This window comes from Cyanistes caeruleus, chromosome 20 (assembly GCF_971803275.1).
Source record: "Cyanistes caeruleus chromosome 20, bCyaCae1.hap1.1, whole genome shotgun sequence".
In the NCBI taxonomy this organism is placed as follows: Eukaryota; Metazoa; Chordata; class Aves; order Passeriformes; family Paridae; genus Cyanistes; species Cyanistes caeruleus.
The window spans coordinates 2,739,444-2,753,441 of NC_141720.1; the positions used below are offsets into that span (position 1 = coordinate 2,739,444).

Consider the following 13,998-nt stretch of genomic DNA (forward strand, 5'->3'; position numbering starts at 1 on the left):
GGCTGCTGCTGCTCCCGGCAGCCTCGGCCGGTGCTGTGTCCTGCCCAGTGCCCTGGGGGACCTGTCCTACACTGCCTGTGGATGCCAGGAGGGGATGATCACAGAGTCACACACAATCATGGAATCTCCTGAGTGGGAAGGGACCAAAAAAGACCAGAACCCAGCCCCTGGCCCTGGCCAGACACCCCAGCATCCCAGCCTGGGCATCCCTGGAGCTCTGGCAGCCTCGGGGCCGTGCCCATTCCCTGGGGAGCCTGGGCAGTGCCAGCAGCCTCTGGGGGAAGAACCTTGCCCTGATCTGCAGCCTGAGCCTGCCCTGGCACATATTCATGGCATTCCCTCAGGAATGTCTCTGGTCACCAGAGAGGAGAGATCAGCTCTTGCACTTCCATTGGCCCTTGTCAGGAAGCTGCAAAGTGTGATATCCTTTCCCCTCAAGTCTCTTCTTCTCTAGGCTGAAAAAACAAAGTGACCTCAGCCTCTCCTCGCTTGGCTTCTGCCCTTCTGCACTATCTTTGTGCCCCTGCTTTGGACATTCTCCAATGGCTTCAGATCTTTCTCACACTGTGGCACTCAAACCTGCACATCAGTCCCAGTCTCTCTGCATCAGTGGCTCCAAAGAGAGATTTGGGGGTTTTTCACCCCCCACAAACACTGTGTCCTGGCAGCACATGAAATGGGCAGCTTGGTCTGACACCAGTCTGGGCACTGGCCAGGCACCACCACATTGGCATTTCAAGGTTTTTGCTGTGTGTTGTTGTAACTCCAACCAGGCAAATTCAAAGTCTTCATTTGACTGCAATGAATCACAGTCATCTCCTCCATCCCCACAACCAAACTCCAAGGCCACCAGTCACCCCCAAAGGGCAAAGGGATGGTGAGGAGGCAGCAGCAGCGCTGGGCACTCGGATTTTAACACATGGTGGTATCATGGTCCCCCCTTGGTCTTTGTTTTCAATGTCTGTGACCCTCAGTGACACACAGGCCATAGCCCAGAGCCCTCAGTGTCATCCTCTCTCTCTTTCCATCAGCAAAAGGGATTAAGCTTAAAAATTAAGACCTCAGGCAACCTGCAGTGATTTGGGGTTTGTCTTACAGGCTGCAATGCCACAGCAAAGTTTTCTGTGAACTTCAGCAGGACTTTGACCAGGTGCTGGAGTCCTTCCCAAAACACATGAATGTGGCTCAAATGAAGAGACACAACCAAAGAAAGGAAAATAAAGAGCAGTTCGGAAGAAGCAATCAGAATTATTTGTGTGGGTGCAAATCAGGCAAACAGGTTTAGCTCAGGAAGTAAAAGGTCTCTGGCTGAACCTTCTCCACATCAAATTCTGCACTGTTGTTTGGTTTTAAAGCATATTTGCTTTGAAACTCACCTCCTGTTTGTTTGATTTGATGTTAAAGGGTTAACTAACCTGAAAAAAACTAAACAAAACTATTTGCTTTGGATTGACTAAACTGATTCATTCAACCCACACTCTTCTCTCTTCCCTCTCCAGGTTCGTTGTTCTGCTTTAGAAAGGAAAAAAAAAAAAAACAAAACAAAAAACAATAGCTTTGAGATGATCTGATTTTTGTATTTTTTCCTCTCTCACCCTCTTGCACTTTTTGGTTTGGCTACCAGGCTGAGAAATCCATTACCCACAGGGAGCCTGGGCCAGCCTAACCCACATCTGACAGTAAAAGAAACCAGATTCTCCATGTCTTTTTAGCCCCTGGCTTTCTTCTTGGGCTTTCCCACACGCTTCCAGCTCCCAGTGGGACCGGTGGCTACGCTGGGTGTTGAGGAGGGAAGGACCCTGCGCGAAAGGCTGCACTTTTCCCTCCTTTCTGTGCATCCGTCTTGGGCTCCCTCATCTCAGGCACATCCCAGCAGTGAATCCCCACGGATGCCCAAGCAGAGGTGAGACCGCATCAGGAAGGAACACCAGGGAGCCAGCCACCGTGGACTTAATCCGAATCTTTAATGCACAGAACAAGCTGCCGGGAGCCTTGCGAACGAAGGCTGTGCACGGAGCCGCCCCGGCCCCTCGGAGCGGTACAAAAGCCCAGCTTGCCTGCAGTGTCCCGGGCACCTGCCCTGCCTCCCTGCCCCGGGACCATCGTTGGCAGCGCGGTGTCACCGGCCACCCGCGCCACCTTCTCCTCGGCCACCACGGCACCGGGGCCCCTCGCCCCGCTGGCAGGGAGGGGATCACCCTGCGCCCAGCAGCTCCCCTCTGCCTGGCCTCCAGTGGGTATCTCCTTCTCCCAGGGTTTTGGAGCGTGTAGTCCAGGAAATTCAGTAAGAAAAGATTAAAAAGGAGAGGCTTTTATGCTGAGTCAAATTAGGTAATTTCTTTTTTTTTTTTTTTTTTTTTCCTTTTTTTTCACTCTTGAAAAATTAAAAAAAAAAAAAAAGGAAAAGAAATTAAAGTCCAACTTGCTCATTTCTTGTTTCTCTGCCATCTGTGTGAGAATGTCCTGTTTGGCCTCGCTGTCCCCTTCCACCCCCTCTGAACATCACCCAAACCCCACCAGCCACTCAGCACATCACAAGTCCTCGACTCCTCGGAGTCCCTTTGCCTCCCACAGCTCCAGGCCAGCTCCTTCCCTCACCGCCCCTTGGACTCCCCGTAGGTGTTGCGCAGCATGGAGACCATCTTCTCCTCGCAGGTGACTTTGGTGTCCTTTAGGATGCTGTACCAGACCATGCCGGGCGGCCGGACCTCCTCGCTGCGGCAGAACAGGTAGGGCATGGTCTCGGTGCGGCTCTGGATGTAGGCACTGCGCAACAGCGTCGAGCAGTGGCTGCTGACCTTCTCCAGCCTCCTCAGGATCAGGTGAGCCTTCCTGGAGGGGACAGAGATGGGGACAGAGCAGTGTTGGTAAGGCACAGGGGAGACCAGAAGTCAGGACTTCTGTGTTCTGCCGCCAGCTCTGTCTTGTGGCAAGAATGGACAAGACCCCTTGCCTAAGACATTGCCTTTCCTGTTCCAAGTGGAGAGAAGCTCTCTTTTTCCCAAAGTTTTGGGTAGATCTAGCGTTTTACAGCACCAAGACCTCAGGTCTGACCCACCTGAGCAGCCTGTGTGCCCTGGGGACAGTCTGTCCCAGCTAGATTGTCACCACCGCTGCGTGATCCTGGCCAGATCCAGCAATGTGCTGGCCCCACCTGGCACCCTGGTGAGACCCCCAGCACCTTCCTGCCCCTGAGTGATGAGCTCAGCCCTCCCTCTCCTGATTTCCCAAGTCTGCAGGAGGTAAGCAGCCCAAAAAGACTGACACTAGAAGAGGGAGGAAAAAAAGCACAACACATTAAGACAAAACAAAATAAACCCGTAAGAAACCAAGAATCCCCTTGTGGGAGTCTGCAAAGTGCTAAATCAAACAAAGGGAGGGAAGAGGGTTTACTTCAGTGGTCTGAAAGTTTCAAGATCACTGATTATTTCCTCTCCCTCTGGTGCCACAGGAAAGCTCTGGATTCAGGAGTCGTGGATTTCACAGTTCCTGGAGGAATGTAAATTCCCGATAATGATATGTCAGGGGCAGCACTGTCAGTCAGCAAGGCATAAACATGGGGATTATTTGATTATGAAAGCTGAGTGGTGTTGCAGCTCAGGCTGTGAGCTCCCAGCCCAGGGGGAGTGTTGGGAGCCTGATGTCCGGGGATGGGACGCCAGGGAAGGGCTGGTCAGGGTCACCTCAGCGCCAGAGCAGAGGGCACAGACGGCGGCAGGAGGCGAGAGGGCATCCTGGCACCCCCAGCCAGCTCAGACCTCTCCCTCTGGAGCGAGAATGTTGGATGAAAGGCTGTAGGAAACCACTGCTCCTCCAGGGCTGCACATGGAAAACTGTCCCACTCGTCCCTAGGGTGATGTGCTCTGGGTCAGCTTTGAGGGCAAAGGAACAAAGGAAGTTGGCCCTTCTTGGACTACACTCCATGCTATCCATTTATGGATTTCATCCACAAAGACACAAGCCAGACTGGGCAATTTGAGCCTCTTTAGCTCCACACACATCTAACAGTGACATCATGGGCTGTGCCCAGCTCTGACACAACACCTCTACTCACATTACCTGACCTTCTACAGCATCTGGTGCTCCCACCACACACCAAGACCGGACACACTGCCAGGAACAGGTCCTGTGCTGCTGGGTGTGTGCTTCTTGGAGTTACAAATTCATGATGGCATTAGGTGCTTTTGGTGAAGACTGACTGGGTCAAGCTCAGCTCAGCAGGAAACCCAACTCTGTAGTGATTGTCTCTACAGCGGCCAAACTTCAACAAATCACAGTCACTGCAGCGGGAAGGGACCAAAAGCCATCACCTGTGACATTTCCTGCTGGGAACAACCTGTCTGGGTGAATTTCTTCTGACTCTGTTCCTAGAGTCAGGAGCTGATGATCCTTCCAGTGCTCCCCATCCTCATGGAACAAGAAAACAATCTTGGAGATTGTTTCTTAACATCTGTACTGCTTTTCCCTTTCAGGGAGCAAGCACAGGACCCACATCACCTCATGGGATGGACTTCTATATTGGCTGACCATGCTCAGGAGGAGATCACTCAGCCAGAGCACCCTCACAGAGAACAACTCTCATTTCTCTAAGGCCACAACTCCACGACCACCCTGATTTATCATAAAGCAGCTCTACTGCCAAAACAGGGTACTGGTCCCTCCCCAGCCCTTTAGTGCTGGTGTCCATGGACCTGAACGCTGTGCCAGCATGGGGAAGTTGTTTATTCAAAGGCCAAACAAGCAATCCTTGGATTTTCCCCCCTAACTGGTCACTATTCCAGCTCACCACAAGGCCTCTCCCAGCCACAGCAAGAGGGGAGCAATGAGGAGTGGCCATGGCCAGCCCTTGAGGCAATCCCCCATGGTGGGTTACCAACAGCAGCAAAAGGAGTGCATGTCTCAGCTGGCCAGTGTCTGTTTGCTCTGCCCTTCCTCTATTCCCTTCTCACCACTTCCCCTATCCTACCCTCCATGGCTTTCCTCACCCATCTCTCACTTTTCTCCCACACAACCTGCCTTAGCCTCCATTTCCCTTGGCCTTCTCTACCTTCCCATTTTCATTACTTGCTCCACTACACTTTAATGATCCCCTGGATATTGCTAGAGCTCACCATGTTGCCCTTGCTTCCTGGTACATACTCAGACCATTTATCCAGGCAAATATTCCTATATGTGAGAAGAACTTCAAGGATGGCAAGAAGTTCAGGGGTCAAGCCACCCCATCCTGCTGATGCCTGCTGTACCAGAGGCTGTGATCCTCCTGGAGCTGTCTCCACACACCTGCTGCATCCACAGCTCACTCTGTGCAGCCAATCCCAGGAAAAAACCTGTGTTTAAGGGTGGGATGTGGCACACAATGGGTTGGCCCTGTGAGATACTGAAAACACACTGAATTGTGGTCACAGAGGAGACAGGGTGACGGGGGAGAGGGAATCAGGCCCCTCGCTTTTGATGTCCAGTGCCAAAGCTCCAGTTTTGATGGGTTTCACCGCTTTGAGTCATTTATTTTAGCGGGGTAATGAAGTCATGTGTAAATGTTAGATTTAGCTTTCGGCTGTCAGCTGTTCCCTCTTAAAAAAAATAAGGAGGAAGAGAGACAGAGCGGGTAAGGGGAGGGGTGAGAAAGAGAGAGAGGCTTTCTGGTGAAAACTGGGTAATAAATTACAGGAGCAGTTCTTGGGCTGCCAATTTAACATCATAAATCAAGCCCTGGGTATTACCCAAGTGCTCCCTAAGGAGGGCTGTCGGGTCAGAACGACCACCTTTTCAAATACTGGAAATGAAATCTTCCTAAATGCTGACCAACCTCATCCCTGCCAGAAATGGCAATTTATTGCCTTATTAAAGGGCAGGAATTGGGAGGGGACAGCAGGGGAGTGAGAGGGGAGTCACTCTCCTGGCTGCCTGTGGCCGGACACCAAGCTATCAGTCCCCGAAGTGATGGAGTGACCCCATTCCCCCTCACCCCACAGCCCAGATGGGGATGCTCCCATGCAGGTGTGGGTCAGCAGTGCCCTGTCTCCCACCAAATGCCCGCCACAGGAGCCAGGGGCTGATTCTGGACTGTGCTTAGGTGGTGGATTTAGGAGGTCACAGCACAGTCACAAGTGATGAAGAGGGAGATTTAAAAATAGTGACAGCTCTAAGCAGCCACTTCCCTCTGCGGTGCCTCGTGGTGTTGGGGGAGAGGAAAAGGGAGGGGATGGGTGTCTGCTTCCAAGGGCTCCTGCATGAACCAGTGCTCCACTGCACAGGGGACAGGGCACTGAGGTCCCTGCTGCCAGCCCCAGCAAGGATTTGACCAAGAGTAGGAGCTTCCTGTTCTACCCAGTGCCAGGGCTGCTTCTGCTGGGATGTGTGTCCCCTCCAGCTGCACAGGGGACAGACAACACTCACCTTGAGGGCTGGTATGGGATGAAAATATATCCAGAGCCAGCCAAGCCTGACTTAGCTCGGAGGGAGGTACTAAAAGCAGGCAAAGCAGCATGAAGGAGCCATTAAAAAATGATACCTGGGCTGGAAGGAAGTATTAGACTCCTGTCTCTGCAGGGAGAGGGTGCCTGTCTGGCTGCTGTGTTCCTGTATGTGATGCTTTTGTCATTAATTCAGATTTTCCACTCTACTGAGAACTGACCTGGGTCTTTCAGACCCTCATGTGCAAGGACAGTGAGTCCAGGACTTGATGGCCTCTTATCACAGGCTCCCATCAGAACATTGCATTCCCCCTTGTACCAGAAGTCAGCTGCTCTGGAGATGCATTTCATGTCCCTTGGCCAGCCCAGCTGCCTGCCTGGGTGACTGGCTGGAGCAGGGGACAGGTTGTGAGCCCTGAGCTGATGCCATGTACTGACCCCAGTCTTACTGGTAGCCACAAACAGGGGCATGGAAAAAACTTAACTTATTATGGAAATAACTTAATTATTTATTCTGCCTCCTCCTAAAAGCCATACCCTTCTTGCACTGGTCATAAGAATCACCCTGAAAACACAGTAAGAGAAAACAGTAGTGAAATCTCCCCATGGCTGTGTTAGGAAGCATGCTGGCTGCACTGATCCAGAGCTCTAGATGCACAGTAGCATTAAAGTTCACTGATTTAGACAGATTCTTCTGTCTTGTTGGAACAAATTAACTGTGTGACATTCACTCAGTCTGTGAGAGGAATGGGGGGAGCAGGAGAGGGGCTGTTGTTGCTAGAGGAGATGAGCAGGATGAGGCAAGCCAGGTGTTGAGGTGCTGCTGACCACGGAAAGTCCTGGTTTAGGGCCACCTATGAGCTAAGTTTTTAATGTCTCCTTAATGTAAACGGTCTGGTTGGGACATCTGGCTGTCAGTGTGTCTTCTTGCCAGCAGCTGTTTGCAGTAACCTGTGGCTTTCATGGAAACTGGGCTCACGAGGACCTCAGTGTGATGTATTTATTACACAGAGGCAATCGACTCCCCTCTTGTCGCTCCGTTTTATGAGAGAACATTTACTGTGAAGCCGAGGCTCATCTGATAAACATTTCAAGGTACAAAAATGCATGTCCCCCAGGGAAGGAGAACAGTCTGTCAATTAAAATCCTGTTATGAGATGGCCTCCCTTGGCAAAAAAAAAAAAAAAAGAAAAAAGAATCCTTGTGGCCTCCTGCTATGTCAGTGCCTCTGGTTCTGTGCAAGCTCCCTGAGAAGCCAGGCTGGATGGCAGAGCTTCGCTCTTGTCACGAGCCTGGCACTGGCTGCCTTGGCTTTTATGGATTCATCCCCTTGGCTGCAAGTCACGCATTTCTCAAGTACAGAACAGGGCAGAGGAGTGCTGTGAGGAGCTCTCCTGGCTCAGTGAGGACAGCAGACAGCAGCCAAATTGACCATGGGCTCCAGATGGGTCCTGGAACTGGCAGTTTAAATGTCACCCTGCTGTCCCACAGCTTGATGCAGGTATTGGGTTAGGCAGCATCCTTCAGTGGGCTGGATCTCAAGTAACAGGGGAAATAAAGATGTGTAAGAAGAAGCTGATGGCTCCCAGGGATTCAGAGAAAAAGGAACAGTTGCAAAGGACAAACAAGCCTGCAGTGTCATCAAAGGGAAGGCAGGGGGGAGGATGAGAATGGCTCTGTGCCAGAGGCCAATGCACTACCAAAGAAACCATGGCCAAGGTCCTCTCTGGAGGAGGACAAACCCCAGGCCAGCTTGGATTTATGTCCAGGAGGGGTGTAAACAGTTGTGAGCTGTCGTCCTGGTACTAAGGAGAGATCCTCAGCAGGAGGAGACGGAAAGGGAGAAGAAAAAAACCTTTCCAGGCCTATATTACACCTTTTGTCCCCCATTCCTCAGAGTTTCCAAGCCCCCAGCCCATTCGAAGCATCACCCACCTGCTTCAGGCTGGGTGATACATTCATGCAAAGACCACCCAGCTGCCAGGCATGCCACCAGCATCCATCCAAGGACTGAGCAGGACCTGGTGGTCCAAGGGGATGCAGGACAGCTTGGTGAACACCAAAAGGAGTCTTCTCTTAGCTCCAAGGAGAAGGCAGTGGCCAAGCAGAGGGGTGCTCTGGGCATGGGGCAGGGCAGGACACAGGGAAGGGACAGGTACCTGGGCCCCAGCTCATCCTCACTGCGCCAGACAAAGTCTCCAAACTTCTCGTAGTGGGAGTTGTAGTGGTGCTGGACTCGGAAGAGCATGGAAGCAGAAACCTCCATTAGGGTGTTGTAGGCTGTCTGCTGCTCCTTGCCGCTGGTGTAGCCGTTGTAGAGGTTGTAGATTTTGTCAGCTATCTCTGGAAAGGATCAGGGTGTGGAATTAATGACCAGCTGGAGGTGCTAACATGGGAAGAGGAGGAGCAGAGCCCTTGGCAGGGCTGGCAGCAGGGGCAGGCAGCTGGTGTGGCTGCCAGTCCCTTGGGGCTGCCTGCTGTGGGTTCAGTGACTGCAGAACATTCAGCAATCCCTCAGGCTGATCCTGCACTGGGTGTCCTGCACAAGAAAAGCTGTCCCAAAGACTCCAGCAATACTTCATGAAGGAGCAGAAGGAGGAGAGGCAAAAAGCTGCCAGGACAGGCAGACAGCCTTATCCTCCCAGGAAGGGCAAGCAAGCTCTTCCCAAATTCACCAAACCAAAAGCCATGGTGCCAAAGAGTAGGAAGAAATCAACACTGGATGCCAGGATGGCCCTTCAGCCAGAAATGCAGCACCTCATCATTGTGAGCATAGGCTGGAGCAGGTCAGATGTGTTAAACAAGAGCATTAACTCTCTTCTTTTTGGAGATGAGAAACGCACAAAACTGCATCACCTTCTTTCTCCTTAGTCACCTGTTTGCTGTTTTTTCCATGGGAATGGAATATTTTCATACGCTTTTCTTATTGAACATGGAACTAAACATTAACTAATTTTTTTTTCTGCGTGATATTCCCAATGGAAAGCCAGCAAGAGAGAGAAAAGGTAACATGATGGTCACATAGAGGAATCCTCTTAAATCTGAAAGCAGCCATGTGCTCTGGTTTGGGTGTAAGGACAAGTGGGACCAGTTTCAAAACTGAACAATGCAAATGTGCAGAAGTAGCTGGGCTTTTATCAGCATTTCTGTTTCCAAACTGATCCAGGTGCCCCCAGCACCCCTTCAAACATCCAGAGCCAAAGGTGCCCTGCCAGGGCTGCTTCTCTCAGGTTTGTGAGAAGAGATTGCTCTTTATCCATGGGGTTTGTGTGAGACACACAATACCAGCTCCCACAGCCATGCATGGCAAGGAGTCACCAGCTGCAAGGAGACTTTGCCCCTGGACACTCCTGAAATTTGTCCCCCTTCTCCAGATGAACTTCCCTGTGCCCATGGGTGAATTTAAAGGAATTTTCCCACTGGGAGAGATGGGCCTGGGCAGGTCTGTGGGAGCACAGCAAAGAGAGGAAAATCAAAATTAGCAGGAAATGTCTCCTGGTGCAGAACATGAGGCACCTGGACACCGACCTTCTGCCTTGCTGTCGTCTACCAGCGGGCACGCTGTCCTCAGGGTGACCGTGCTCAGCTCTGAGTGTCTCCCTCGTGTATCCACAGCATACAGGGTAAATCTGCAAGGCAGGAAGCAAAAAGAAAACAAGGTTTTGATCCCTCAGTCCAACACCACCAGGTTGTTAAGGGAACCGGACTGCAGAATAGAAAGGAAATATGTGATTCAGGTACTATCAGTCAGCTTTGGCATCTCAAGGAGATGTGAGATGATCTCTTGGAATAGAGGAGGACCCAGGGATAGGAGTCAGGGCTGAGGAGATGGGCCACTTCATCCCTTTCTGGAACCTGTGGGGCTCCATTTCCTCTTCCCCCATCCCTGGGACTCCTGTGGGGCTGCACCCTGAATCCTCCTGACTGCAGAGAGATGCAAACACCTCATGGTTGCTCTGCCATGCCCTGAACATTACAAAACGGTGGTGTTTGTGAGCTGGGCTCCTCTCTGCCCCTTCTGGGAGCAGGGCAGTAATTCTTGCCATAAGTGGGCTCTGTGCTGACAAGTGACAGCTCGCACTCGTCCTGTGAACGGCCCTTGAGTTGTTTGCTCCCTCATTTCCTCACAAGGGTGGGGCTGGAAAAAAGGGTGGGAATGATAATTTCACACTTGAAGCTAATGGAGAGCATCTGACAGTAAAATATGTCTTTTGTGCCCGATGGAGCATTGAATAAACAGGCTGTGGCTGCATGGAACGTCCCGAGATGCTGAGCTCAGAGTCCTGCTCAAAGCATCAAAGCTCCAAGATGAGAATGCTTCTTCACAGCAGGGGTGACAATCTTCTGTCCACTCTCCCAAAGGGCATCAGTTCATATTTGTTCCCTCCGAGCTGGGAATGGCAACTGAAGCTGGCTTTGACAAAGTGCAGGGGCTGGTTTGAACCCCTCAGAGGTCTGAGATGCCTGGTGGTGGGGTTCCCAGCCTGAGAAATAACACACCACCCCTCCTTAGCCTAAGGTAAAACTGACCAGCTCTGGCAAGGGAGTGCAAGGAGTATCATAAAAGCAGCTGAAGCTTAAAGGGGATTGAGACCCTGAGTTATGTTTATTTAAGGAATGGTCCTAAGTCCTTAGCATCCTTGGGGGTGAGAGAAGCAATGCCTCCCTCTTCCTCACCCCACACACGAGCACTGCCAGGCCCCTCTCTCCTCCCTGCAGGCCCTGCACATCCCACATGTGGCTGATAAGAACTGACATTTGCACGGTAGCAATTCCCAGCACAGGACATGTTCCCTCTAAGCAATTAGCATTAGCTCCCTAACAATACTTGCTGTCTGAAAGGATGCCAGCAGCCTGCCAAGGAACTCACTTGTGTGCCGGGACAAGTCCCATGTTCACTGGGACAGGGGGGCACGCAGGGGATGGGCTCAGCTCGCCCGAGGAGATGCTTTTTAATCCTTTTGGCATGGCATCATTTTCCTTAATTTACCAGGAGCGTCTCAAGAAGGACATCCACACTGTGCCACCTCACAAGTACCACACACAGGCTGTTCTCCCTGAGGGACATGCAGAGCAATAGGACCATGCAGAATTCCAAGCAGGAGTCCGACTGCAGGGCTTTACATCCCATCCTGAAGGTGCCACTGGTCCTATCCATCCCCTCAGCAGACAGGAGATTCAAGGGAATGAGGAGTTCTCTGCTGGGAGCAGGGAAGGTTTGTGCCTCAGCAGCACCAACAGGGGCACCCAGAGTTGGGCAGGGGGACGCCAGCCCCAAGAGATGAGCAGCTGCAGAGGGAGAACAGGGCAGGGACCCCAACAGTCCTGCTGCCCACCCACGACAGGGCTCTTCTTGCTCATCAGTAGAAACACAACAAGAGGGTTTAACATCGGGGCACTGCTGGGAGCTGTTCCCCATCCCCATCCCGGGGTCACCTGCCCAGCCACAGCGGCTGTGCTGCTGTGTTTGCTTTGGGAAAAGCGTGAGCAGAGCTAATGTGTAACCTCTGCTCTGCCTGCAGCGGCTCAGGCTGGCTCCATTAGCTCTGAGGCAATCAGCACCACAGCACTTTCCTTGGAAAACAGAAGACTTTTATCAAAACATAATTGTAACATTCAGCAATTAGTGCCCATTTCACCTATTCCATTGCCAGTGAGGTCAGGAGGATTGGTTGGGTGTTGAAGCACACCCACCCCTTTGGGTGATGCTGAAGACCTGTGTGAGACTTTTGACTGCACTTCTCCCCTCTGCCCAGCTCACACAGGAACAAAGTCACTCAGCTGCCAAGAGCAAGAGCATCTCTCTTGGTTTTTGGGTTAAAAAATACATGTCAAAAAACAAGCCCTCATTTCATCTTTTTTTTTGATGATGTAAGGAAAAAAAAACAAAAAACCAAAACCAATGTAAATGAATAAAAACATCAAAGAGATTTTGATCTTGATAAAAATTATTTTTTGAGAACAAACCCAATTGCTTTACCTCACCTGAAGCCAGTCCTCTTTCCAGAACCTTAGAGGAAACTCTTTCATGTCCATTCCCTGTGAATGAGATGTTTTGGACTCGGCACTGATCACCCCAGCTGTGGTGGAGGCTGGCAGCCCAGCAGCACACAGCCTCTTCACCTCTCCAGCTCCTTCCAGCCAGTGACCTCAGAAGGTTTTAACATTAATTACAGTCCAAAAGATCACCCTGAAGCACAGCAGCATTAATAGCTCTGTTTTATCGACAGTAAACAGAGACATATGGGGTGAAGCATCGTGCCCCGGAGAGGCTCCGTGACATGAACAGTTTGGAAACTCGGGAGATGATGGTTTCCAATCTCGCTTTCAAACCACTTGACCACCCAGCCTCTGCATCAAAACACTTTTATGGCCAGTTAATGGCACTGTGCAGAGTGCTGGAGTTTAGTTTTGTTCCTTTATTCCCAGAAATGGAGAGTTAAGAGAAGGGAGTGCAAAGACCTGTGTCTCTGTGCAAACCCAGCATTCACATCTTGCTGGAAACCTTCAGCAGACACAGGCAAGGAGCAGCCTAGGACCCAATGGGACATCAAGAGGTGGCCAGTGAGAGGGGAGACCACCCCTGCGTGGAAGGGATGGGGATGTGGCTTTAAACTGAAGGAGGGTAGGTTTGGGTAAGGTATTAGGAAGACATTCATTACAATAAGGGTGATGAGGTTACCAAAAGAGATTGTGGACTCCACATCTTGAAGCCTAGAAGTGTTCAGGACCAGGCTGGACAGAGCTCGGAACAACCTGGGATAGTGCAAAGTGTCCATGGTAGAGGGTTGGAATGAGATGAGCTTTAAGGTCCCTTCTAACCCAAACCATTCCATGATTGTGCATCCACAAGACAAATCAGGGGAAAATTGAAGCAATCTCTCTGAGGGAGGGAGCTAAGCCAAGGACAAGGTGGGATTTTGCAGCACTCCATGGAGATCCTCCTGCCCCACTTAAATCTATCACAGCGTTTTTGGCCAAGGACCAAGCCAGGCACCCTCCCCACTGGTGAGGCCAGAGCTGCACTTGAATAGGCCAATACTGATAATTTGTAAATAAATGAGGCCAAAGAGCGGTTCTGAGCACTTTGCCCAAGGCAGAGATCTCTGGGCTGAAGTCAAAGCCAGAAACTAGAAGGTCTCAGACCTACAGTCACTGTGACAACCTGGAATGCCATATGGTAGCTACGATCTGGCAAAAGCTCCTTTATAACCTGGAGGTGTTTTGTTTAGTGATAAACTTTCCTCATGACACTTCATCTTCTCCCAGAGAAGCTCCAGGTTCCCCGCTACTGTCTCACAGCTGATCCTCTTTTCCACCCATGACTTCAGTAAGATCCTACATCCAGACTTGTATTTCTAGAAATATCAGAATATATTTTACCTGAAGAGGTTTCAGATAGAAAAAAACACATATGCTCTTGGCAGGGATTAGCCCTCCATGCCTGGAAATGCTGTCACCTCTGCAGCAAATCACAGCATACAAAGTCCTATAAAATAAAGCTGGTTATGTGTTTACCCCTAAATTCAAACCTGTTGGGACCTGAAGGAACTTTCAGGGAGAGATAGAAACCAATCAAGATTTG

General features: G+C 51.0%; 1 protein-coding gene across 4 annotated transcripts in view; it reads right to left on the reverse strand.

Annotated features, from left to right (window-relative positions):
* Positions 1-1,945: 1,945 nt before the first annotated feature.
* ASTN2 (astrotactin 2) overlaps positions 1,946-13,998 on the reverse strand; it is a 300,670-nt gene continuing 288,617 nt past the window's right edge. For all 4 annotated transcript variants that reach the window (XM_086857798.1, XM_086857799.1, XM_086857801.1 and 1 more), the window contains exons 21-23: positions 9,942-10,042; positions 8,573-8,756; positions 1,946-2,832 (exon numbers count right to left, since the gene is read on the reverse strand). In XM_086857798.1, coding sequence (XP_086713924.1) covers positions 2,595-2,832; positions 8,573-8,756; positions 9,942-10,042 — 523 coding nt within the window. In that variant the 3' untranslated portion in view covers positions 1,946-2,594. The remainder of the gene's footprint in view (positions 2,833-8,572; positions 8,757-9,941; positions 10,043-13,998) is intronic.